At 41.3% G+C, this 25,903-nt stretch overlaps 1 protein-coding gene across 3 annotated transcripts in view; it reads right to left on the bottom strand.

Moving 5' to 3' along the window:
• The window catches only part of KCNAB1 (potassium voltage-gated channel subfamily A regulatory beta subunit 1), a 359,776-nt gene that overhangs the window by 49,733 nt on the left and 284,140 nt on the right, over window positions 1-25,903 (bottom strand). For all 3 annotated transcript variants that reach the window (XM_077864604.1, XM_077864605.1, XM_077864606.1), the window contains 5 exons: window positions 22,713-22,792; window positions 20,999-21,043; window positions 17,517-17,561; window positions 15,499-15,542; window positions 4,216-4,302 (listed from right to left, as the gene is read on the bottom strand). In XM_077864604.1, coding sequence (XP_077720730.1) covers window positions 4,216-4,302; window positions 15,499-15,542; window positions 17,517-17,561; window positions 20,999-21,043; window positions 22,713-22,792 — 301 coding nt within the window. The remainder of the gene's footprint in view (window positions 1-4,215; window positions 4,303-15,498; window positions 15,543-17,516; window positions 17,562-20,998; window positions 21,044-22,712; window positions 22,793-25,903) is intronic.

Below are 25,903 nucleotides of genomic sequence, written 5' to 3' on the forward strand. Positions count from 1 at the left end.
AAAAATGACTTACTACTAGGTGAACCGGAAAAAATAAACAAGAAGGACAGAGGAAAAAGTACAAGAGTTCTCCTCTATTGTCAGAAACATCTTCCCATGGCTGCAAAATGTAACTGCATCCCAAGGTTGCAGACTGCAAATTGTGTCTTACCACTTTCTCCGCTGATTACACGTTTGGAATTTACAGCTATTCTTTTGAGAGGATTCACTTTTTGTCTATTGGTTTTCCAAAAAAAAGACAACAACTAATTGGATATATGATGCCTATAGACTAGGAAGAAGATGCTACTGCTAATCTTCTCTGGCTCAGTTGGATGCTATATGATACACAGAAACTGAATGAAACTCATCTTGGTTTATTTTAGAAATGTTCCCAATTAACATCCTTTCAAGGTGCAAATCAAATGAATGGGGTTGGCATTTTAATAAACTTAAGTCAAAGTTATTTAAAACATGTCTTAGAAAGCCAGGCTGGGCTCTCTCATTAGGTCCCTGGGGTTTAAAACAGGTGTCTCACCCAAATTATAGCTTAGCATGTGTTGTGGCTCCATGGAGTTGATAGGAATAATTGAAACCAATAAAAATGATTTTCAAATGCTAAGGCTCTAATATGAGCTATCCCAATATACACATGCAGCGCAGTGCCAACATATGTAGATTTAATATATGAAACTTCATCAATATGCATTTGGCAGCCAACGTTGCATCACTTCTATTAGACAGGAATGGATGCAATCAAGCCTAAAATTGCCAATATGAGTTACTGAAACAAAAAAAAAAAAGTATGTGAATGATATTAAGGATTTTCTGGCCATTTCAAAATGTAAAAAATGGGAGTTAGGGGCTGGGCAAGTATCCAGTGATGGTTCTGTCACTGTATTTGCAGAGGAAATTGAAAAATAATTAAAAACTATAGAGTAATATGGACTAACAGCTACTGTAAGATTTTGAAGGGTAATTTTGATTATATGTAACATTTACTTTCTGTACTGTTTTTAGAAACACTAATAGCCCTCTAAGGTAGACTCCATTGTACATTTACAAGCTTCACTCACACACAACTTATGACTTACAAAATCACTGCAAAAATGAATCTTAATAACAACATGGAATCCAGAAATAGCTTAGATGCCATTTTTAGGAGAGCAAATGCACCCAAGGCCTCCTGGCAATCCCTATTTCTCATTTTCTTTTCTTTTTAAACATTTTATTTATTTATTTGAGAGAAAGTAAGAGAGAGAGAGAGAGCACAAGCTGGGGGGAGTGGCAGATGGAAAGGGAGAAGCAGACTCCCCACTGAGCAGGGAGCCCCATGTGGGGCTTGATTTCCAGGACCCTGGGATCACGAACTGAGCCGAAGGCAGACACTTAACTGACTGGGCCACCCAGGTGCCCCTATTTCTCCTTTTCTTCTTATTTCCTGTTTCTTCTCTCTATTGCCCAGATTGGCACTGCCCTCTGCTACAGTGAAGTAAAAGACACTAAGTGCAGAGAATAAGTATTATACTGGCATCTCCATCGGGCCCACCTTGGAACAAATGAGTATACTAAGTTTAAGGATACACATTTTCTGAAAGCCAGGGAGAAATTACAGGGGAGCTATTTCAATCTAGAACAAGTCCTGCTTGAGGAATTTCTGTGGTATGTCCCTGCTAAATCCTCCCAAAGGAATGAGCTTTAGAGCCTGACAGGCCAGCTAGGAGTGGATGGTAGAGGGTGGGGGGAGCTGACTACATTCCAGCATGAAGTGGTGGATGGCTGCAGAGCTACAAAAAGCCATGTGCCTTGACCTTATCATCAAGTGTAAATATCTGTTGTTTGGTCTCCTTCACTAGACTTCTGAACCTGGACAATGACTTTTGATAAAATAGCTTGATAAAATATTCCGCTTTGTGGAATTTTATATGAGAAACTGAGGAAAAATGAACATGTTCTCCAATTCTGGCAAAGGCTGGATGGACAATGCTGCAGTTACAATTCCTACGGGGCAGCAATCTCATGTTTTTAATGTTGTTTTTTGTTTGTTTAGCACTCTGAAGCTCCCTTCTACTAAATTTCAGCACATTATCAGTGTTTACACAACAGACACAATTGATTATCTTATCAATATCACATAGCTTAGATCCTAATTAAGAACTTCCTCCTTCTATAGTTATATAATGCAAATTATAATGTTTTCTGTTTGAGAGACTCCTGCATTGTATCTCTAAAATTAGACATGGGGTAGAGTGTGCAAAATGAGCGAAAACAAAACAAAACAAAAAACAAAAACCCAACACCTGGAAAAATCCCAAATGCTCTTCTATCCTGTACATGGTGTAATTGCAAAGGACTCTTTTTCAAAGGGGAAAATAGTGGCATTAGGCATTTAAAATGGAAAACAATTTCAGTTTTCACAAGCCCCCACCAAATAGCATTTTATTCGATGCTTTTGTTCATCAGCTTTCGTGTTCTCTTTAAATGTGTCATTGAGGAGAATGTGACATCATATTATCCTTGCAATAAGCACTTCTTACACTAGTAAGATGCTTATGACTGCTTTATGAAATACCTATTCTTTGCCTTGATAAAAATATCTATTTTTATGTCATTTCCATGGATAATTCTTATGATTTTCCAACACTGATGTTGCCATATAATAAACTCCTGATTTACTCAGAATCAAGAAAGCAGAAAACTCTAAGAGAAAATTAGATATATAAATATATATTTTTAATATTTCTCTGTAGTTAAGAGATAAATGATGAGGAAAATAATTTCCAGGATATTTTTTTTTTGCTCAGAAATGCAACCTACAGAAAAATGCATATATACTTCCACATGTACAATCATTTGTAACTTCTATAACCCTCTAAGCATGAATAAATCTTTATAACACCTGATTTATTATGAGATCCCGGACTACCTTTTGAATCATCAAGGACAAATTTATCTTCAGTGTAATTTTGAATAGTAAATAGAATTACCTTATTCTAATTCTTTGAAAATGTGTAAATGTATATTACAAGCCTCAAATGACCAGAACATTTTTTCCTCTCATATCCCCCAAATATCTTTGTTCTTTTTAAAAAGATTTTAGAGGATCCCCGGGTGGCTCAGTGGTTTGGCGCCTGCCTTCTACCCAGGGCGTGGTCCTGGAGACCTGGGATCGAGTCCCATGTCGGGCTCCCTACATGGAACCTACTTCTCCCTCTGCCTGTGTCTCTGCCTCTCTCTCTCTCTGTGTGTCTCTCATGAATGAATAAATAAAATCTTAAAAAACAATTTAAAAAAGGAATAAAAAAATATTTTATTTATTCATTCATGAGAGAGACAGAGAGAGAGAGAGAGGCAGAGACACAGGCAGAGGGAGAAGCAGGCCTGCTACAAGGAGCCTGATGTGGAACTTGATCCCACAATTCTGGGATCCTGACCTGAGCCAAAGGTAGAGACGTTCAACTATACTGAGCCACCCAGGTGCCCCAATATCTTTGTTCTTATTCGCCTCAGGTAAGTTTAACCCCTATTACTGAATCTCAATTGACATGAACATTCTAATTTGTCCTCAAAAACTATCTTCTTTCTCAATCATCTTAGGTAGACTCCAAAAATAACTGTAAATTGATGAAAATTTAGTTTTAGGAACATTCTCGAAGTTTCCACAGGAAGATGCCTAACTATTGTCTTCAAACAGCTGTAACAGAATGGGAATAAAATGTTGCAAATCCTTGAGAATCAAAAGCCAAATTGCAACTAAGGAGTCTCATTTTGTAGTCACTCCTGTAAAACCTTTGCTCATGGTAGCACTTAGCTCTTGTTACCACAGATTGGAAGCTAATCAGACCTAGTCATTACAAAAGAGGAAGATCATCGAGGGACTTACTCCAAAATAATGATGGCTGGGTTATAAACTCCCCTTCCAATTAATTTTATTGTTTCAGTTGATGAAATTGCAGAAGTGAAATGAACCTGGAAAGAGTGAGCACTGTAACCAGCAGGAGCCACAATTCCAATGTCTGCAAACGCTTCAAAAATGAAAGAAGATGCAAGATGCAGGATGCAGAGTTCTGGGCTTGAGGGTAAATGCTGAGGCCGAAAGACATCGACTGTAAAGGTGTTCGTTTTTCACATTCAACCAAATCGGTCTGAATATATTTCATTTCCTACTGTTAGTGAAATAAACCATCAAGCTAGAATCAATAACTCTAAAGTCTTCTATCAAATTTCTTCACTCACCTTCCATAGGGGTGTTGCTGTCTGGTCGATTTGCAAAGACAACATCCACATACTCCAGCTGCAGCCTCTGGAGGGAGCCTTTCAATCCTGGGAACAGAGGCAGGAAAAACACAAAAGGTATGAATGTAAGCACTATTAGAGATAGTTAAAGAGACTCTTAACTCCCGAAAACAAACTGAGGGTCACTGGACCAGAGGAAGATGAGGGGATGGGGTAACCAGGTGATGGTCATTAAGGAGGGCACTTGATGTAAGGAGCACTGGGTGTTATATGCAACTGAGAAATCTCTGAACTCTACCTGTGAAACTAATAATATACTATATGTTAATTAATTGAATTTAAATACAATTTTAAAAAGATATAAAGTTTGGTTTCCTACAAAAATTTACTTTAAAAAAAACACTATTAGTTTCAAAAAGATATTGAATGCAATGATGTATTAATTGGCCCCTAGAACCTTTAAAAAATATACCAGAGGCTGGCTGTCCTCAACAAAGAGAAGTCTTAAAGGGGGGCACAGTCAGTTCAGCGTCTGACTCATGGTTTCAGCTCAGGTCATGGTCTCAGGTTTGTGGGACTGAGCCTTGCATCAGGCTCCACACTCAGCATGTAGTCTGCTTTAGACTCTCTCTCTGACCCAACCCCCTGCTGTCTCTAAAATAAGTAAATAAATCTTTAAAAAAAGTCTTATAATTTTCTCAATGACTTTAGTAGTCTTATCCCATTAGAAAACATCCTCAGTAATGATCTTTCACAGTGACTCATCTGTGGCAGTATCCAGGAGCAAAGTTTAGAATAAAAAGTAGCTAAGAGTTTCACTTCTTTCTTCTTGAAAAATGCAAATTGCCGTCATGTTATGAATAACTTAATGGGCTTACACTGGAATGGGATATATTTATTGCACATCAAAAACATTAAAATAGTATAAATCAGAAACAAATGACTGCCAACCCCACCTTAATGCACACATGGGTTGTAACAGGAATAAAAGGATTGGCAAATGAAGGTTTTGCTGAACATTTTACTAATTAGAACAAAGTTTGAGGAAGCTTAAATATAGCTGAGCTCTACCATTTCTATTATTCCCTGTTCTTTGGGGAAGAAACTAAAAACACTAGAAGCTAAAAAGACTTAGGTAATATAAAGGAGAAAATGAGAACTTAAAAAAAATCTGGAACTGATAATCTAAGTTTTAGCCCTAACCATTTGGTCACATTCCTGTGAGAACTCAGAAAAAATGATTTCAGTAAAATTAATACATCCCTGAAATAGAATGTATTGTATATAATATTATGCAACCAAAAGGATGACAGTTCAAGAATCATCTTATCTCATTTCCATGAGGCATAGCACTTCCTTATCAGCCTAGTTAATTCCTCAGGAAGACCCATGGTTTTTCTCTTTTTATTATAGGCATAAAATTAATTGCATGTTAAATGAGGCTCTTATAAATTTAAATTTGGCTCATTTAAATTTGATTTTTCAACCTGGTTTACCAGCCAGCCACAATTACTTTTCTGACAGGAAAATGAAGTGCTTGGATATAGTTCCGGAAATATTTTTCATTCATTGAGAAAGGACTGTCTGTGATGGTGGCTTGTTAAAAAGCAGCATTGATGAAGAATTTAAGGCAGACAGGTGTTTCAAGGGGCTGCTTGAAATGAAATTTACCTTAAAAAGCACTATGATATGAGCCACTTTTTGGAAGCAATTATATGTATGGAAGAAGTAAGGGGAGGACAGAACAGCCAAACGAACAAACAATAGGGCATCACAGGTTGGAAAGTTTGAAAATCTGTACTTTTGCACGCTGTGTGATTCTACTTGGGTTATTTGACCCCTCCCCCCCCCTGTTTTTTGGTGACCCATGTCTCTAATCTGCAGCAGAGATAACAGGATCACTGCTCTGGAAGAGCAAATTAAACCAGCTGTCAAACACTCTGTAAGCACAACAGTCTATAGAAATGCAGTAATTACCATAGTGGTGCTCACATCTGGAAAGGTTCAGAAAGAGAGGCGCCAAAGACTAAATGCTAAAGATTTTCACTGGACCTCCTGGTTTTGGAGAGTGGCATTTAGTGACAGTTCTGGCCCTTCCTGGTACTGGAAGCAAGTGCCCCCTCTTCTGATAATGGCCCTATCTCCTAGTGTCTCTTCTGAGCAGCTCAGCATGGTCAGAAAGTAACAAGAAAAAGCTGCAGCTGGTTCGACCCCTTTGTAGTGCTGTGTGGTGACTTGAGTCATTTCCTCTCCCAGGCCCTGAGCATGGGCTAAATTCCAATATGATCCCCAAACTGCGCAGGGCCCTGGGGGTATAAAGATACATGGACACCGTCTTTCTCTCCAAGGAGCAAACAGTGTATAGTGAGAGCATCTCTGGCACAGGTTCATTTGTTCAAGGTAGTAATGTGCACCCATAAATAATGGTTTGCTACGAAGGTTAGTCTTGCTGTTATTGGACGTTCTTCGCCTCTTAATTCTTTCTCTGGAAGGCATTTTTTTTTCCTTGATATTTAAGCTGAGATTCAAGTATAGTCACAAGAGAAAATAAGAAATGATGGGCTATATCATGTCAGTGATCCACCTGAATTCCCACGATGACTTTGAAATGAAGTAGGAGATTGTGCCTTTAAGAGACTCTGCTCCCAACTTTGAAAATCTCAATCACATGAAGTCTTGAAATACATGGTATAAATTCTGGGTTTTACTTTGAGATAGAACATCATCGGTGAGGGGCTGGGACATGAGGAGTTCAATAGGGGGAATAACATTATCGGATTTCCATTTTGAGCTGCTCATGGGTCTGCTGGCGATGACCTGGAGGAGGCAGGGGTGGAAGCAGGGAGGGAGGCCAGTGAGAGGTCACAGCAGCAGAGCAAGTGGGCCAAGTCAGGATGAAGCATTCAAATATGAGACAAACTGTGTAAGTAGAAATGGGGGGACTTGCTGGTGTGCTGGACAGAGTATGGAGGTCAAGAAATCAAGGACGACCCTTAGATTTTTGGCCTGAAAAATGAAGTGACTATTAGTAGGACAGGGAAGTCAGGGGGAAAGCAGATTGGTGGGAGCCACATAAGTCTGAGAAGCACATTAGTCAAGCACACAGAGCTCTTGGCAGTTGGATGGACCAGCCTAGCATTCAGAGGCAAGGTCTCTGTGCAGGTGAGGCAAAGGGTTTGGGATCCAGGGTACTAATTTGGGCTGGCTGAATGACTTTGCTGATGTGTTTTAGCCTCTTTGGGTCTTGGTTTCCTCATCTATCCAAAGACAAAATAGAGTGAAATGATCTTTTGGCTTTAATCTTTCATGTGACTACAAACCAAATCAGGCACTCCTGTCCTTTCCCATTGGAATGCCTTAATCTTGTAAAAATAGCTAAATTGTAGCAACATCAAGACAAACTCAATAAATGTCTCCTTGAAAGCCATTTAGGGTTCATCTCCAATAAGCAAATAGTCACATTCCGGCTCCACTTAGCAAATGTTTTTGAACACTGGCTTGGGGCCAGGTATAGTTTTAAGTTACACATGCAAAAATGCAGTGACCCTGGCTGCAGAGGGGCATCTGGGCAGCTAATCAGAACATAAGGCAGATAAGTGTGCCAGTGCAGTGAATGCACTTACTGAAGGCACTGTTGACATGAGCCTTTTCCTCGGCACTAACCCTGTGTCTGTAGGAGTGAATATAGCAGAAGCAGGAGAAAAGGCTCCCTGTCCTTGAGAAGATGTCTGCAAGTTAACTGGCAATTCCTCAAAAGTCCATGGGCTAATAAATTATGTTATGTAAAGAAAATAGCTTTCAAGTAACTATAGTAAAAAGAAGTCTAAGTTCATTTTTCTTTTAGGTTCCGAAGATTAATAGGAACTGTATTGTTCATAAGGTAAACTTTAGTTCAATGTAAGCCTGTTTCATAGATATCTAAAGAAATATGCTCATTCCAGAAGTTAAGCAGATTGGCATGGTCAGAAATGGACCAGGTGTTCAGTGTTGCCTGTTGAACGAGTAGAAACAAGGAAATTGGTAGCCTGGAGATTCTGCAAGGGTTCTATTCAAACATACTGTATCCACACATTTGCTTTCCTTTCTAGCTTGAAAAAAATGTTGCCTTAAACGAAGAACACTCTTTCTGTATATAACTTCCCACCTTCTTCTCGGCAGACCTCTCAGTTATGACTCAAGATATATCTGCTTATTTTTTTTTTATAAAAACTGGCTGTATTAGAATAACGTATGTGCTACCCCTCCCATTGTGAAACACGGTTATTCTCAGTGGGCGATTTCAGTTTAGTATGAACATGGAACGTTGGGAAGGAATTTGTGGTGAAGCCATCTGTTAAGAAATTTAATCTTTCATTGAAAAAAATCATAAATTATATTTTAAAAATAAACATCCAGATAAGTTGGGATTGGCATTTGCCATTCACTGAAAAGGTCTAAGTAGTTCCTCAGATCATTTTCCTCTCCTACTCCTAAAATGATAGTGAGTTTATGTTTTCAATCACATAACAAAACGGTCATTCACCTGAAGGACAAATGTACACTCAGACACAGCCTCTGCCAATAAAAGCAGTTTACTTAGTCTTCTAATTTGACTTACCAACCTAATTCTATTCTTTCATATAAGATACTAAGGAAACTTGATCTGCTATATTTTAACACCGGCAAAAAACTGGGGCTTAACGAATGTTTGTAGAATGGCTGAATGAATAGACTTTCAGAGCTTGACAGGACCTTGGGATTCTAAATGGATATAGTAAACCTCCCGCTGTGAAATTTCTACCTCCGCCTTGTGAATCTAAGGAGCATGCTGTTCCTAACAGGATCCAAGTAAAGGACCTTGGGCTTACTGAAAAAGTCTTTCATATGATTTTTTTCAAAACTGCATTATGTGCAAGTCAAGCTCATTTTACACTCTGTAAACCAGCTCAGGTGGCCAAGGTCATCAGCACTCAAGTGGCCTGAACCCTACATGAATTGGACTTCTGTCTTGGCCTCTAAGAACACTTTCTAAATTTATTGTGCATAAGAATCTCTGGTATTCAGTAAGGTCACCTCCATCACAAAACAACTATCAGTGAAACCCAAGGATAATGATTTGTGAACCTCTTCAAACTTTGGGTCTAGAAATCTCATGTCCTCCCTTTTCTTTTCTCTACAAAATTCATTCAATTCTCTAATTTCAGCCTGCCTAGAAATATCCTTTCAGCTGATGCTCTTGGACTCATTAACATCTTTGTCTTTAGCTGAAACTATGAACTACTAAATAAACATACTAATAAATCATTCCAATTCTTTGGTCTCGAAAGCCTGAAGTTTTGTGTTAAAGTTTGAATCTGGGTCAGTCAGAATTTCAGCTGAACTGGTTTATCCATCCCAAGAGATTAGTTTTTAAGAGATTTCCTGACTTATTTAAAGGGACAGAGAATTTAAGGTATTTCTGTTAAGTTCTTTGAGGCTAGGAAAAAACTGATTGAAAAGAGAGAATTTTGAAATTATGGACACACTGGTAAATATTAAAGCAATGGAGATTTAATAAAAGCACAGCAACCTTTTCTCCATTCTTTCTCTCCTCGATTTTATGTTCTCTGTTGACTGACATCCTGAACCATTTCCTAAATCTCTTTTTGAATCAGTTAGATTAAAAAGAAAAGAGGGACAAGAACTTTTTAGGTAGCACACTGCTGCCTTGTTTTTCAGCTTGGTACAACAAGCTAATACGGATTATTTCTTTTTTGGTGGGGGATGGCTATTTCTTATGGACAGACTTCATGGTAGATGACTCAAGTCACGCAGGCAAGTACTAGAGTAGGTAACAGTTTTAAGAGGTTTTACTTTGCAATGTCAAATTGGACACTATGGCTTGAGAAGGGATTTTGTTTGGGTTGGGAATTTGACATTTTTTTCTCATGCTAGAATGAGCTTATTCACTGTGGTGGTCTTAGAATGTTACTTAGTAAAGGGTGCCCTTATTCGTGGTATGAAAACTAACAGTTGCACTATTAAGAATGATGATGATAATGATAAAAATAACATTTATTAAGTGCTTATTATGTGACAGATACAGTGCTCAATGTGAATTATCTAATTTTAGTCTCTGTATAGTAACATTGTGAGGTGGAATATTTATAGCCCATAGTATAACCAAGGAGATGGAGGCTTAGTGAGGTTAAGTAACTTGCACAAAGTCCCCTACCTCATAAATGACACATTTGAAACTTGAGCCACTGTTTGTTTGGTTTCAAAGCCTAGTGCTTACAAATATATTAAAAGTTAGTGAAAAATACCAAACTCATACAAAAACTTTGGAAACTGATATAATTATTACTGTTAAAAATTATTTATAGATATGAAACATAAATATAAACATATTCTCCAAGATCTGGCTTCAAAAATCTCCATTTTTAATTTAAAAAAAAGTTTTTTAAGTAATCTCTATGTCCAATGTGGGGCTCAAAGATCAAGAGTCACATGCCAAGTGAGTGAGCCAGCCAGGTGCTCTATGTTACATGACTGAATGCCAAAATTATTTTTTTTCCAGTGGAAGTCTAAGATACTTCCAAGTTCTCTCTATAGGTTAATAAAGATTTTTAACTTCTAAACTGCAATGATTGTCTTCAAATTCAACATTATCTTTCTTTTTTGAAAAAAGATTTTTATTCATTTATTTGAGAGAGAAAGAGAAAGAGAGAGAGAGAGAGAGAATGAGCAAGCACACAAGTGGAGAGAGGTGCAGAGTGAGAGGGACAAGCAGACTCCTTTCCCACTCCTGCTGAGTGGGGAGCCTGATGATGTAAGGCTTGGTCCAGGACCCTGAGATCATGACCTGAGTTGAAATCAGACGCTTAACCAATTGAGCCACCCAGGCGCCCCTTAACATTATCTTTCAGATTAGGTTTATGGGGAGGAAGAAAACTTCACAGTGAAATGACAGCCTGGAAGAAATTATTTGTAACACATGTCACTGACATGTTCAGTCAGTCATGTTCACAAGAGTAAACATTATTAATATACAAAGAACTACTGAAAATTAATAAGATCAAGAAAAGCTAATAACAACTCAAAAGAAAAATAGCTTAAGAACATGAAAAGTTGGTTTCCAGAAAAAGAAGCACAAAATTATGAAAAGGAGTTCATACTCCTAGATAAATGAATGTATAACTAAACAAATAAAACCAGATCATCCATCAGATTGGTATATTTCTTTTAAGAAAATAATTTAAAATATGCATTATTCTTTGACCTAACAATGCTGCTTCCAGTACATAAGGATAGCCATTTGTATAATTCTTTATAATAATAAAAACAAAACATAACCTACAAATCATGTGTATGTGGATGCATATATGTCTAAAATTATTTAATTGTGAAAAAGTAAACTTTAGGTTAATATCTATAGCTTGATTCCATTGGTTTCATACTTATGTTCTTGTATTTATATGTAAGTATGGATAGATACATCAATTTAACTGTGGGGACAAGTTGGGAAGGACATGTACCAGATTTTCACATTGTAGATTGATATGAGGTAATCAAATGGGAGGATTTCATTTTTTTATGTTTAAAGTGGTGAGGTTAGAGTACATCTCATGTTTTTATTGACTTTGGTATTTCATAAATGAAACTAATTTTAAAAAGAAGAAAAATCATCTGTCTTAATAGTTAATTATGATCTAGAATTATAAAAATCTTAGATTTGTATAGCCCCATTTAACATTTTTCCTTTATTACAACTAGTGCAAGTATAAAATTTTTGTTATATATACACAAATGAGAAATACATTTTTATGTATTCCTCACAGTTCTTATAATCTATGTATTCTATGTATTTTGTGTATTCCTCACAGTTCTTATAATCCTCCCAAGGAAGTAGAGTAGTACTCTACTACATAATTGTTCTAGAAGACCATACTATGTTTATTTCTAGGCTCTACAAAGTTTTGAGTAACATCACAAAAGTAATGGCTCCATGAGTCAGTTTCTGAGTAGTAATTTTTTATAATTTTTAAAATGCATATAACACCCTTTAAAAACTATCATAGTCTTGAAAAATTATATGCCAACAAAAGGGACAACCTAGATGAAATGGATAAATTCCTAGAAACATATAGCCTCCCAAAACTGAATCAGGAAGAAATAGACAGTTTGAACACACCAATTACTAACAATGAAATTACATCAGTAATCAACACACAAAAGTCCAGGACCAGATGGTTTTATAGGTGAATTCTACTAAACATTTAAAGAAGAGTTACTACCTATTCTTCTCAAACTCTTCCAAAATGCAAAAGAGGAAGGAAAACTTTCAAATTCATTCAATGAGACCAACATTACCCTGATACCAAAACCAGATAAAGACACCACTGAAAAAGAGAAATACAGGTCAATATCTCTGGTGAACACAGACTCAAAAATCCTCCAGAAAATATCAGCAAACTCAATCCAACAATACATTAAAAAAAATCATTTACAACAATCAAGCAAAATTTATTCCTGGGATGTAAGAGTAGTTCCATGTTTGCAAATCAATTAACATGATATACCATATCAACAAGAGAAAGGATAAAAACTGTATGATCGTGTCAACAGATGAAGGAAAAGCATTTGACAAGTACAACATCCACTCATGATAAAAACTCTCAACAAAGTACGTTTAGAGGGAACATATCTCAACATAATAAAGGCCATATAGGAAAAACCAGCAACTAATATTCTACCCAGTGGTGAAAAACTGAGAGTTTTTCTCCTAAGCTCAGAGACAAGACAAGGATGTTCATTCTTAGCACTTTTATTCAACACAGTACTGGAAATCCCAGCTATGACACTCAGATAAAAAAAAGGAATAAAAGGCATCTGAATTGGTAAGGAAGAAGTAAAATTTGCAGACGACACAATACTATATGTAGAAAATCCTAAAGACTCCACCAAAAACTACTAGAATTGAAAAATGAATTCAATAAAGTTATAGGATAAAAAATTAATATACAGAAATCAGTTGCATTTTTATACAATGATAAAGTAGCAAAAAGAGAAATTAAGAAAACTATCCCATTTACAAATGCACTGAAAATAATAAAGTACCTAGGAATCAATTTAACTGAGGTGAAAGACCTGTACTCTGAAAACCTTAAAACACTGATGAAAAAAATTGAAGGCGACACAATGTAAAGATATTCCATGCTCACTGACCAGGAAAAATTTTGTCAAAACATCCATACTACCCAAAGCAATCTATAGATTTAATGCAATTCCTATCAAAATATCAACAGCATTTTTCACAGAACTAGAATAATCCTAAAACTTGTATGGACCCACAAAAGATCCTTAATACCAAAGCAATCTTGAAAAAGGACAAAGCTGGAATTATCACAATCCCAGATTTCAAAATATACTACAAAGCTGTAGTAATTCAAAACAGTATGGTACTGGCACAGAAACAAACACACAGATCAATGGAACAAAATGGCCCAAAAAGAAACCCAAGATTATATGGTCAATTAATCTATAACAAAGGAAGCAAGAATATACCATGAGGAAAAGGCAGTCTCTTCAAAAAATGGTTTTGGGTAAAAAAAAAAATGGTTTTGGGGAAATTGGACAGCTACATGTGAAGGAATAAAATTGTATTTATTACACCATACAAAAAAATAAACTCAAAATTTTTTAGTTATTTTGGAAAAAATATTTTTCCAAAGAATATATGCAGATGGCCAACAGATACATGAAAAGATGTTTAACATCATTGATCATCAAGGAAATGCAAATCAAAGCCACAATAAGATGTCACCTCACACCCATCAGAATGGCTAAAATAAAAAATGCAAGGAAAATCAAGTGTTTGTGTGGATGTGGAGCGAAAGGAACCCTTTTGCACTGTTGGTGGGAATATAAACTTGTGGAGCTACTGTGGAAGAAAAAACATATGGGGGTTCCTTGAAAAATTAAAAATAGAATTACCATGTGATCTCGTAATTCTACTCCTCGGTATTTACCCAAGAAACACAGAAACACTAATTCAAAAAGATAATACGCACCCCTATGTTTATTGCAGCATTATTTACAATAGCCAGCATATGGAAGCAAGGCAGTGTTTCTCCACAGATGAATGGATTACAAAGAGGTGATACATACATATATAATGGAATATGACTCAGCTATAAAAAAATCAGTCTCACCCTTTGCAACAACATAGATGGATCTGGAGGGTATAACACTACATGAAATAAGGTCAGTCAGAGAAAGACATGATTTCACTTATATGTGGAACTTAAGGAATAAAATGAACAAAGAAAAAAAGAGACAAATCAAAAAACAGACTCTTAAATATAGAGAACAAACTGGTGGTTACCAAATGAGAGGTAGGTGGGGGGGGGGTGTAGATGAAACAGGTGAAGGGGATTAAGAGCACACTTATTGTGACAAGTTCTGAGTAATGCATGGAATTGCTGAATCGCTATACTGTACATCTGAAACTAATATGATGCTGTATATTAATTGTATTGGAATTTTAAAAATACAAATTTAAAATAAAACTTAAGTTTTAGCATATGTCCACACAAAAACTTGTACACAGATATTCACAGCAGTATTATTCATAAGTCAAAAAATGAAAGCAACCCAAGTGTACATTACCTGATGAATGAACAAACAAGATGTGGTCTATTCATACAATGGAACTGTATTTGGCCGTAAAAGGAATGAAGTATTGATACGTATCACAACATGGATGAACATCATGCTAAGTGACAAAAGCCAGTCATAAAGTATTACATATTGTACGATCTCATTCACATAAAATTCCAGAATTAGCCAATTTATAGAGACAAACGTAGATTAGTGGTTACCTGGGCTAGGGAGAAGGTGGGAAGTGACCGCTAGTGGGTAATAGGTTTCTTTTTGAATGGATGGAAGTGTTTTAAAATTGAATTTATGATGATGACTGCACAACTCTGCAGAACCAATGAACTGTGCACTTTAAGTTGGTAAACTTATGGTATACAAATTATATCTCAATAAAGCTCTTTTTAAAATGTCTTATGGGAGTGTTTTATTAATATTAGCATAGCTGTGAGAAGAGTTTTAGAAAATTTGTCCTTTTTCTTTTGTGTTTCCAATTGTCTTCTCTATATCACCACATGCCTACACTAAAACTCAAAGATTGTGGTTGATTGTGATTCTTTTTATAGAGAATTTTCCCCCTTCCAATGGGTTTTGAACCTATTTGGTTGATATCTTTCTTGTATCAGCAGCCCACAGATGAAGATAAAATGGAAGCACTGTACCTACCTTCAATAATATGTTTTCTTGACAACCCTCTTTCCGTTTCAGCTCTAACAAGAAAAAGAAGCAAATGACTTTGAGTGGGGATGTGCTTTTTTTTTTTTAATTGCTGTTTCAAAAGTACAGAGGAATAATCATTTTAGATCAAATTGCTAATTTTATACCCCGTTCTTGGCAAATTCTATATCACAGGTTGAGGAGAGAAGGCTGGTGAACAATGCACTGAGCCCCTTGTCTTTGGAGACCCCAGGTGATGAATTAACCATGATTCTCATCACACAATATCAATAATAACTCAGCCATACACACCCTGTCCGTACAAACTGTGACACATGGCTCAACATTTCCACCTTGCTCTTAACTAATCCCAAGCACCGCTACCCCCGCCACCCCCAAAAAAGCCTTGACATAAGTTTGTGAGCTGCTGAGAACACTGGCTTTTCTGAGAAAGGAAGCACATTTGGAAGTGCCTTTTGACTTGCAAAAGAAATTTCACAATTACTTTCTGTTAAAATGTGATAGGAGTCTTTCTTACATCAGTATCCTAAGAAGACAAACACCTAACTAGGACTTTTGTGTTCACTGACCATCCTCAAGCTCTGCAGTTAGAAGTAAACATGGTCCTTGAGTTTTAAAGTATTCATGAAGTGTTTCTTCAACATCACTACCTGTGGCAACCTCTTTTTAAAACACAGTTGTTTACCATTTGCCTTTGGGGATTTTGAATCTTTTATAAAAACATTAGATAGTACGGTATGTAGGAACGCTTGGGTGGCTCAGTGGTTGAGCGCCTGCCTGCGGCCCAGGGCGTGATCCTGGAGTCCAGGGACCGAATCCCACATTGGGCTCCCTGCAGGGAGCCTGCTTCTCCCTCTGCCTGTGTCTCTGCCTCTCTGTCTCTCATGAATAAAAAAAAAAAAAAAAAAAAAAAAAAAAAAAAAAAAAAGATAGTACTGTAGGCAGTACTCAGCAACATAGCGCTTCTTGCAGAGTGTCTTTTTCCCTGTTTATTTCAAATGTATAGGCAAAGCTTTAAGTACCATTGCAGAAGCACCATGAATCAGAGCACAGATGACGTAAATCTACATTTCTCACAGGCACCATGTTGCTTGATTTTTATATAGCTGTTGGTAAGAATAAAAATCTAGATTCTTTCTGTCTTCATACTCACCATAAATAGGTTCAAAATAGCAATAAAACATGAGTGTGCGTGTGTGGATACATTTTGATTAGAAGATTCCCAAGGCAATGTCCTCTGTCTCCAATTTTGTTTATAACTATGCCCTCTCAATTACAGGGAGATAAATAAGGTTTTGTTTGTGGGTTCTTTTTGTATTTTTGTTATTTGTTTTGGTTAAGACTCCATGGAAATATTTATGATTTCCGTGAAAAGGTATGTGGAATAGCTAGCCGGAGTTCCAAGTTGTACTGAATTCAAACACCAGTAGGCTCAAAAGAGGCCAATTTGTCCTGTGAAATTTGTTTGCATCCCACAACAGACAAAGGGCCTCTTTCATTTGCCTGCCAGTGAGTGCTATGGTAGCTTCCTGTTATTCTTCAAAAGGCGGTCCTTTTGACCAACATTTTAACACCTTCTGCAGAAACCATCGGATACTCACATGTGGGGCCAGACAAGATATTTTTATCTTTGCATTCCATAGAAGTCTCTGAGTTTTGGCAGATTCGGACAGCCTTTCTTCCGTGATGCTATATGCTTATTTTCTTTTCCCCAAATTTGAACTCTATTTTGGAAATGGTTCTAAGTATGAGGTTGGCCTTTGAAAATCTCCACGAATTGCTTAGTGACAAGTGACCACATGCTTTACACTAATTTCTTTGGGGCATCTTGCTAAAATTGAATCCTAGGCTAACTGCTATTTCCTTCAAAGCTGAAAAAAATAATCTTTCTCCTCAAACCAATTAATTTTAGTACACTAGACATAAAATGGTTGCCCAAAAGGATAAAAGCAGGAACTAGTAGTTGCTTCCTGTCAAGTAAGGAAAAGAAAAGGTATTTAACTTACTTTCCACCCCAGTAGAGTTTGGTTGTTATGACCAGGCTGGACCTCCTGTATGTTAGACAAACATAGAGAAATATTAAATAAATTGTTAGTTATTATAGTGAGTCATATTGGTATAGCATCAGAAAGAATTTATCGTGCCTCCTATTTAAAAAAAAAACTGGTAAAAAGATACATTTGTTAATTCGTGTCACTGAAATATTGGGGCAAAGGGAAGCTGGTGAGGGGGGACAGGAAATCTGATCCTAGATGAAGAGGCTGAAGGGGAGTGACCTTTCCCTGGAAGGGGCGGTGGAGGGCTGATTGGGGGGTGTGGCGAAGGGAGTGAGTGGTAGGCAGGGGAGGCAGGAATGGTAAATGAGAGGGTCAGTGAGTGGATTTAAAGCAGCCACTAACACTTATTTAGCATCTGACATAACGTTCATTGAGTGTGAGCTTTCTGCCAAGGACCATGGGCCCGAGTGGCTTTCCAACCGTGTGACTTTCACAGGCAGTAACTGACTGCAGGGAAATAGGGATGATAAAGCACAGTAGTCAGTGAACAGAAGCAAAATTTCTTTGAGTGTTTTATTAAATGGAAATGTTATTGTAGGAAAACAGGCCTAAAATTTTTAAGTCATGGTTTTAACCACTTAACTCCTAAGGGAAAGAAATATGGAAATCTTGTCAGCAAATTTATTGTCTTCTCCAAACCACACCCAAGGAAGGGCAGGAAATGGCAATCGTATCATCATGATGGAAGAGGAAACATGTCTTGAGAGCTACAGTCACAGAATTTATGATCAAGAGGCAGATATCAGTATAATTTGGTTTCTCCAGGTATGTAATTCAATTGAACTAGTCTGGGGGAAAAAAAATCATTTGGAATTCAAAGGTGAAGACCAAACTTTGGGAGTATTTGAAATAAGGCATTTCTAATTCCATCAGCTGTAGAGCTGAAGCCTCGGGGCATGCAGGTATAAGAGCCTCACAAGATTAATGATAACCAATGGGGAACAAGGGTGACAATTCTGACAGCTTAGCTGCAACAAGAAAAATTTGTAGAAAATGTCAGCAATCCCAACCCGCTGAAGTTAATTCCCCGAAAAGTAATTTGAATCACTGTAATGGAAGCTCTACCGATATGTGCATCTGGAGATTACACACTGAGGAAGGGCTGATGCACTTTCCAGGTTAATCCATCAACCTCACGATACCCTGTGTAACAGCAATCTGCCACAGGGGAGCCAGGTCTCCTTTAGCAAACATTTTCACAGCTTCCACAAAAGGCTGGATGGAATATCATAAAAAATGAATGCAGTCCTCTGGATGATTCAGAGCAGCTGGGCCTTCCAATGCTGCAGATCCTATCCATATAGACTTGTATTTGCAAAGTTGGGCTTTTTGTGAGATGTGTGGGCTACATGCATGTGTACACTAACGTGTATGTTCAAATAGCCGGAGTAGCCAGCAACCTGGCCAATTATCAAGGACTGTGATGGAGACATTTTCAGCAACTCTTGTGAGTGGGTGGAGAATGAAAATATGAGTATCTTACAGGGATACAGCACAGCTTTCAAAACACTTCTGCACACCTTATCTCACTTTATCAGCATGACACTTGGTGAGCAGTTATGCCATCCATTTTACAGGTGGGGAAATGGAGATTCAGAGAAGTTAGATAACTTGGCCTGGAAAGCACAGCAGGCAAATGGCAGTCCTGGGACCAGAAGCCAGGTATGCTAGTGGCAATTACTTGTAGAGACTTGACTCCATGCTGTGGTGTATCTGTTTAGCAGTCTTGTAGGGGCAGCTGTGCACTGATATCAATATTCTGTAGCATGGGGACAGCTTGGATTTTCATTCGTAGGACTGAAAGGCAGTTTGTAAAAGATGTATGTAAATCTGTTTTCTGGTAGGCGTATGCTCTGCAAACCATGGAGATGGTTAGATGTTCTCTGGGTGTCAGGGGGAAATGGCTCCCGCAGTGACGCTCCTCTCCTTCCTCAGGTGTCCTGTCAGCCTACACCTTGCTGCACAGTTCACTGGACTGCTGGGGGATTCATCTCCAGGGTCTCTGTTAATGGGCTGAATTGTGTCCCCTACAAAGACATGTTAAAGACCTAACCTCCAGTGCCTCAGAATGTGAGTTTATTTGGAAATAAGCTCATTAGAGATGCAATTAATTAAGATGGGGTCATACTGGAGTGGGGTGAGTCCTTAATCCAACATGACCAGCGTCCTTTTAAGAAGACACAGACACATGACGGGAGAATGCCATCTGATGGCAGAGGCAGAGGTTGAGTGTAGCTGCATGCTGAGAAATGCCCAGGATGGCCAGCAAGAACCAAAGGCCAGGAAGAGGCAAGGGAGGATTCTACTCAGAGTTTCTGAGGCAGCATGGCTCTGCCCAAACCTTGGTTTTGTACTTGTGGCCTCCAGAGCTGGGAGGGAACACATTTCTATGGTCTCAAGCCAAGTAGCTTGCAGCACTTGGTTCCAGGAGCCCTAAGAAAGTGGCGCCATCCCTACTGGGGCGGTGATGGATGGGCCAGCCTTCTGAGTGGGAACAGAGCTCCGGCAAGGTGGAGGACGGGGCGGGGATGTGAATATTTTTCCATATTTAAGGTTGAATATACTTTTCTCCTTATATCCTTGCAATCCCTGGAGTGGAGGTGGAGGAGCAGGGAGAGGGAGAAAGTGGGTCACCAATCCTTATTTGGTCATATCTCCACAAGTTTCTGGGTTTCCGTTTCCACCAATACCACAGAGTTGTTTATTTGGCCAACAGCAGATCTTCCACCGGAGGGCTAGAGGGCCCCACACCTGCCCCGCGAGCTTTGTTTGCTTCTGTACTCATGTTGGGGAGGAAGCGACTGTGGTGCTTGATACGCATAGTGAAATGGAGGTTGCCACTGGCTTTGGCTCCAGCCCCTGAAGGAATGGGATGTGAGCCCCTCAAGGACAGCAGATGAAGCACTTTCTGGAATGCCCAGAAAATAGGGCTCCTGGCACATGGCAGAGGTGCTGCTAATCGTGTTCACATAGGAGAGCTTTGGGGCACCTGTCACAAGGACTTCTTTCTTCATCATTTCTTTGCACCTGGCGTTGTCAGTGAAATGAACAGTGCACGTACACACACGTGTATAGACAGCTTCCTATCAGCGGCCTTTCACCAAAGCGCCACAAACGGCACCAAGAAACCCTGAAAATGCCACTTTCTTTTACGCACGACTAGCTCATGAACATCTCCTCCTTCCCTCTCAACCCCACGGTAATTCACTGCGATCAATGACTAGTCGATACTTTTTGAAGCACAAGTAATGAACTTGTTAGTATTTATTTTCAAACAACTATAAATCATCTCTTTACCAAGAATCGACTTTTTTTTTTTTTTTGACAGCCTTTTGTTCAGCTGTCATGCAATTTTATTTTCCCTTCTCTGGTACAAAATAATAACAGGCTTTTAAAGGCAAGTACATGATTAGGGTGAATAAATGCATTACCTCCAGCCTTTCTTCTTGATGATGCTCCCCAGAATCACTTCAGCCCTGGAAGGGAAACAGATAATGGCTTAGGATATGGTGTCCTGGAAACGCAAGAGTCAATCCAAAACCACAAGAGCCATTCCTTGTTTGAACTCTCAGTGCCTACATGTCCCGAAAATAGAAGCTGCTCTCGGCTAGTAGCACAGTTTCCGCTGTTTCTGCTTGTGCCTGCAGAATCCTGCTCCTGGAGCATTCCAGAAGCACCTGCCAAACCCTGACATGCTGGCAGGAGACCGCCTGTGGTCCTGATACTAAGAAACAACAGAGTCATTTGGCAACTTGATGTTTTTGAACCACTGATCCCATATATAAATATCCTGCCTGGTGGAGTCCAATGGGAGTCAAGGTTTCCCTTCCGATTACTGTGGTCTTCCATTTCGACCAGGGAAGACGATGGGACTTTGCACCATTTAGACGAAGATACTGACTCCTGGGTGATCTTGCAGTATGAAAAAAACCTCAAACAAAACAAACCATGTGGGGGTTTAGATGTCCCAAAGGCTAGGGTGCGGATGCAGCGGCCCACGTAGAGAACGTCCTGTGTTCTAGGACAAGGGCGGCCCCAGATGCAAGCTGGAGGGAGATGTAGACAAGCATTCTTCCCCCCCTCCCCTGCTGCCAGGGGTTGGTGGTGGAGACATGTACTGTACACTCTCTTCTCCCCTCTTCCTACCTGGACCTAAAGTCAAGGAGACTAAAACTTTCTTGTAGATCCCTCCCAGTCAGACCAATGTTGTGAAAAGCAGCTGGGCCCTCCGAGGCTTTGGGAATGTGGAGATCCACGGACTTAGCACATTGTTCACCAGAGTCCTAGAGACGGGCCTGTCAGGCAGTCTGTCCGTGTGGACGACAGGTGGCCTAGGTGCTCCAGTTCTCTTCTGAGATGTGTTTGTCATGCCAGGGCACGGAGGGCATGGACCTTGAGGCCTCCCCAAGGGCACACTGCCCACATGGTCTGACCGAGCAGGGAGTCCTCCTGTCTTAGGGCTCCAAACCTGCTCTCAGAAGAGCACAGGAAGGTTGAAGCTGGTGTGACTTCTCTAGCAGAAGGTCCTCTTACAGCCCTCTCTCAGCCCTCCCTGTCCTCTGAAGGGGGTCTGAAATGCCCTCCTATGAAACAGACTGAATTTCTTGGCATCTTTGAGGACCCCCTGTTTTAATCTCTGGCCTACTTGTTCTGCTAGGTGGAGGGATGAGCCTGCCAATAGGAAAAGCAGCCCCTGGTTCCCTGTAGAGAGGACCCTCCAGGTTCCCTCAGGGGATAAGGAGCTATGAGATGTGATTATGAAATAACAGGATGAGCTTGTGAACGACCACGCTGGAATCTGCTCGTTTACTTCCTCACTCCTATAGCCAACTCACATTTCTTGACCTCCACTGCCACTACGCTGGTCCCAGCCACCTCTGCCCCTCGGGTATCCCAACCCATGGCCACTGTTCTCGGCCATTCTTCACACAGGGGCCAGGGGCAAGAAGGTCTGGGTGGACAGAGAGGGCCAGAGGCGGTCAATAGCCCCAGCTCTGAAGATGGGGATAGAGAACAGCAGAAAACCAGCGCCCTCAAAGCATGTGGGAAGGGCACACCCTTCTCACCACCTTCTCAGCAAACGTCCGGGCAGACTGTTGGTACCAAAAATGCCACTCGAGGGGACGCAAACAGGCACCGACTTACTTTCCAGCAGCATAGACTTCAGCAGTGTCAAAGAGATTCACTCCACTTTCGTAGGCAATTGTCATCAGCCGTTCAGCAACCTGCAAGAGGACGTGGAGGTGAGCAGAAAAGCCCAATGTTTTCCCCCCCGAGAAAGCAACTTTGTCTCCGGTAATCTTTTTTTTTTTTTTTAAAGATTTTATTTTTTTAAATTTTATTTATTTATGATAGTCACAGAGAGAGAGAGAGAGAGGCAGAGACACAGGCAGAGGGAGAAGCAGGCTCCATGCACTGGGAGCCTGACGTGGGATTCGATCCCGGGTCTCCAGGATTGCGCCCTGGGCCAAAGGCAGGCGCCAAACCGCTGCGCCACCCAGGGATCCCAGTCTCTGGTAATCTCTAAGAACACTGGAGACTCGCTATAACCACTCCTTGTTGTTCTCAGCTGTATCACAGAATGAAACAAAAGAAGATTCAACCGGACATATGTGGGAGCACTGTTTCCTTTCTCTCCGACGTCAACTAGGCACTGAGGGATTTCCTTCAACGCTGGGCTAGGTCAGCCCTCGGGAGCATGGCGAGGTGAGGTGGATAGAGCCTCACTTCTCACGCTGCTTGGAAGATCTGGTTTGATGACCTTCTCCACAGCATCCTAATCTCTCTGACGAGGGGGATCAGTTGTACCACTGGCGACTCCCTTTCTCTTTTTCTCCTGTCTCTAAGCCAATAGGTTCTGGCAGCTGGGTGACTCCTGACCTAAAAGTCTGTGCCTCTTTTCCTCCAGGCTTAGTGGGCTGTGCTGATGAGCCAGAGATGAGATGGAGCCATAACTGCTGTAAAATTCATGCCTCCCGTGGGCCCACAAACCCCTAGCCACCATCACAGGGCCACCTGCCAGCTGGATGGTAGAGAGGCGGCAGTGAGCTGGCTTAGGGGCATCCGGCTCCCCACTGCTCCGCCTGCAAATACATCCCCATGCTCCCCCTTAACTTCCTTTGTGCTGCCGGATGCAAGGGTGCCAGGAACACCACCACGGCCAGAAGCAGCAGCCCGAGGGCCAGCCAGAGAGGGACGGCGATCAACAGCGGGGGAGACGACATTTTCTCATTTGGCTGATGGACTTCTTGGCTAACTGAAAATTAATACAGCTCAGGAATAATTAAAATTGATTTTTCCATTACGTTTCTGAGTGTGCGCTACCGTCGCTTCATCAGCAGCATTTCCAAGACAAACTCTTCCCCTGTTGTTTTCAAAATCGGCGTATCGAGAAAACTACTAGGCTAGCAAGAGGGGAGTCCACACTCATCCTGCAGAATACTGGCCCTCAGAATGCAATTGCTGCTTTTATGCATAATTTTATGCAATTACTGGCTACCATGATGACGTTCACCCCAAGCAGAAATTAGAAGTTAAGACAGGCGTAGTGTCTTTCCCATCACGACAGCTCCACGTTTCAGAAATTGCCGGGTTCACACCGCGTGTTCTCCGTGCGCTTGGTCGAATCGCATACGAGGGGATCGTTACCGGGGAACGTGCGTCCGGTTACCCGCAGAGGAATCGAAGGGTAGGCCGGAGAAGCCTGGGTGGAGTTGGCCTACGCGACGGCTGACACGTGCCGCAACCGTGAGATGTCAAGGCCCCAATGCGGAAGAGCGGCCGCTGACCCAGGAGGCCTGTTTTCGGGCCTTGGGCGTACCGCACGACTTTCAGGACAACGCAACTCGGGCGAGGTTCCCCGGCCGCCCCGCTATTTTCGCTTTTTCATCCTCAAAAATGAAGACGGCGCGGCTCACGCCCCCGCGACAGGCCTCGGCGGAAGCGGAAGTTCCCGCTGACATCCGGGCAGGGCAGGCGGAAGTAGCGGGGGTTGACGGGAGGTCAGGTGACACCTCTGGGCCAATGAGATGCGAGGACGGACTCGCTGAGGCTTCTGGGAGCACGTGTCCTCGTTCTTCTCGCAGAGCTTCTCGAGACGTGGCAGGCGTCCCCGGGGTTGGTGCCCTGAGCAAGGCTGGCGCCTCCGTGTGGCTCCCCGCGCCCCCCCCCGGGATAAGGTCGCTGTGGAAGGAGCACGGGGCCGCGGGAGCCCTGGGAGCGCAGTGGGCCGCGGACGGAGTCCACCCTGGGGCCGGCTCTCCGGCTCCACTTCGCGCGGGAAGACCAAGGTGACTTTCCCGGTGCGGGTCAGGCCGGCTTGGCCCGCGTGTATTGTTGCGTGCGGTCCAGAGCGCCGTGACTATCCTACTAGGTAAGAAAACGGAAGTAAAACTCTGAAGACCAAGTGCTGGAAGAGAGCGACCTTTCTACACTTGACCACAGTTAAGAAATAGGACACGAGTGACAGCTCTCTTCTTGGTCTGGTGACGAGGCCGGATCATCCCACGGGAGGCACCTCACGGCTGGGCCTAGGGTGGTATTTGCGCCCTTCGCTGTTGGATGCGTGGCCGACTTCGCCCCGTAATGGGGACATCGCCAGCCCCCGAGGCAGTCACAGCCCGGTCATGCCGGGATTCACAGTTTGCACTCGCTGTGTGCCGAGCCCGTCGGAAGCAGAGGGAAGGCCGAAGACCTGGGAAGGTGATTTCGTCGCGATTGGCCTGCGTTTTTCCCTCGTGGAAATGCTTGCGCTCCGGTGATTGAGCTGCGGCCTCCCCGGCCTTCTCATCGCTGTGCTTCTCTCTGCAGGACCCCCCCTCCGTTCCCGGGGCAGGAGGGGGGCAGATCACAGCTGTTCTTTAGAAGGACAGAAGCTATTTGTCTGGTGACAGCCTTACCGTGCGGCTTTTGGAATTGTAATTTTCAAATGAGGGGTTTCAAAGGCCAGCCTTGCACACTCGGCCCCGGGCAAGCTGGGCTCATTGCAGTGGAGAGTGGAGACGGTGAAGAAGAGAGCAGACATGCAAGGGGAGGTGGTGCCCTTAACAGCTGGCCCCTCTGCTCCTAAAGCAAAGGTATTTTTGTCTTTTTCTCCTGCAGCGAGCGAAACAGGTAGTAGAAGGTTGTGCGCTTGCTGGACACAGTGGATTCTTGGTTTTAGATCCCGCTCCCTGTCACCTACTTTGTATCTGACCTATGTCTGTGGCCACGGTTTTGCTGTTTGTGGACTTGCCTCTGTGCCTCCTCCATACACACTACCTGATGCCAGTCTGAGGGCCCTGTGATGACCAGCCCAGATGTTCCTGCAGAACTGGAGGACTTACTCTCCAGACTGC

The sequence above is a fragment of the Canis aureus genome, chromosome 22, assembly GCF_053574225.1.
Source record: "Canis aureus isolate CA01 chromosome 22, VMU_Caureus_v.1.0, whole genome shotgun sequence".
NCBI lineage: Eukaryota > Metazoa > Chordata > Mammalia > Carnivora > Canidae > Canis > Canis aureus.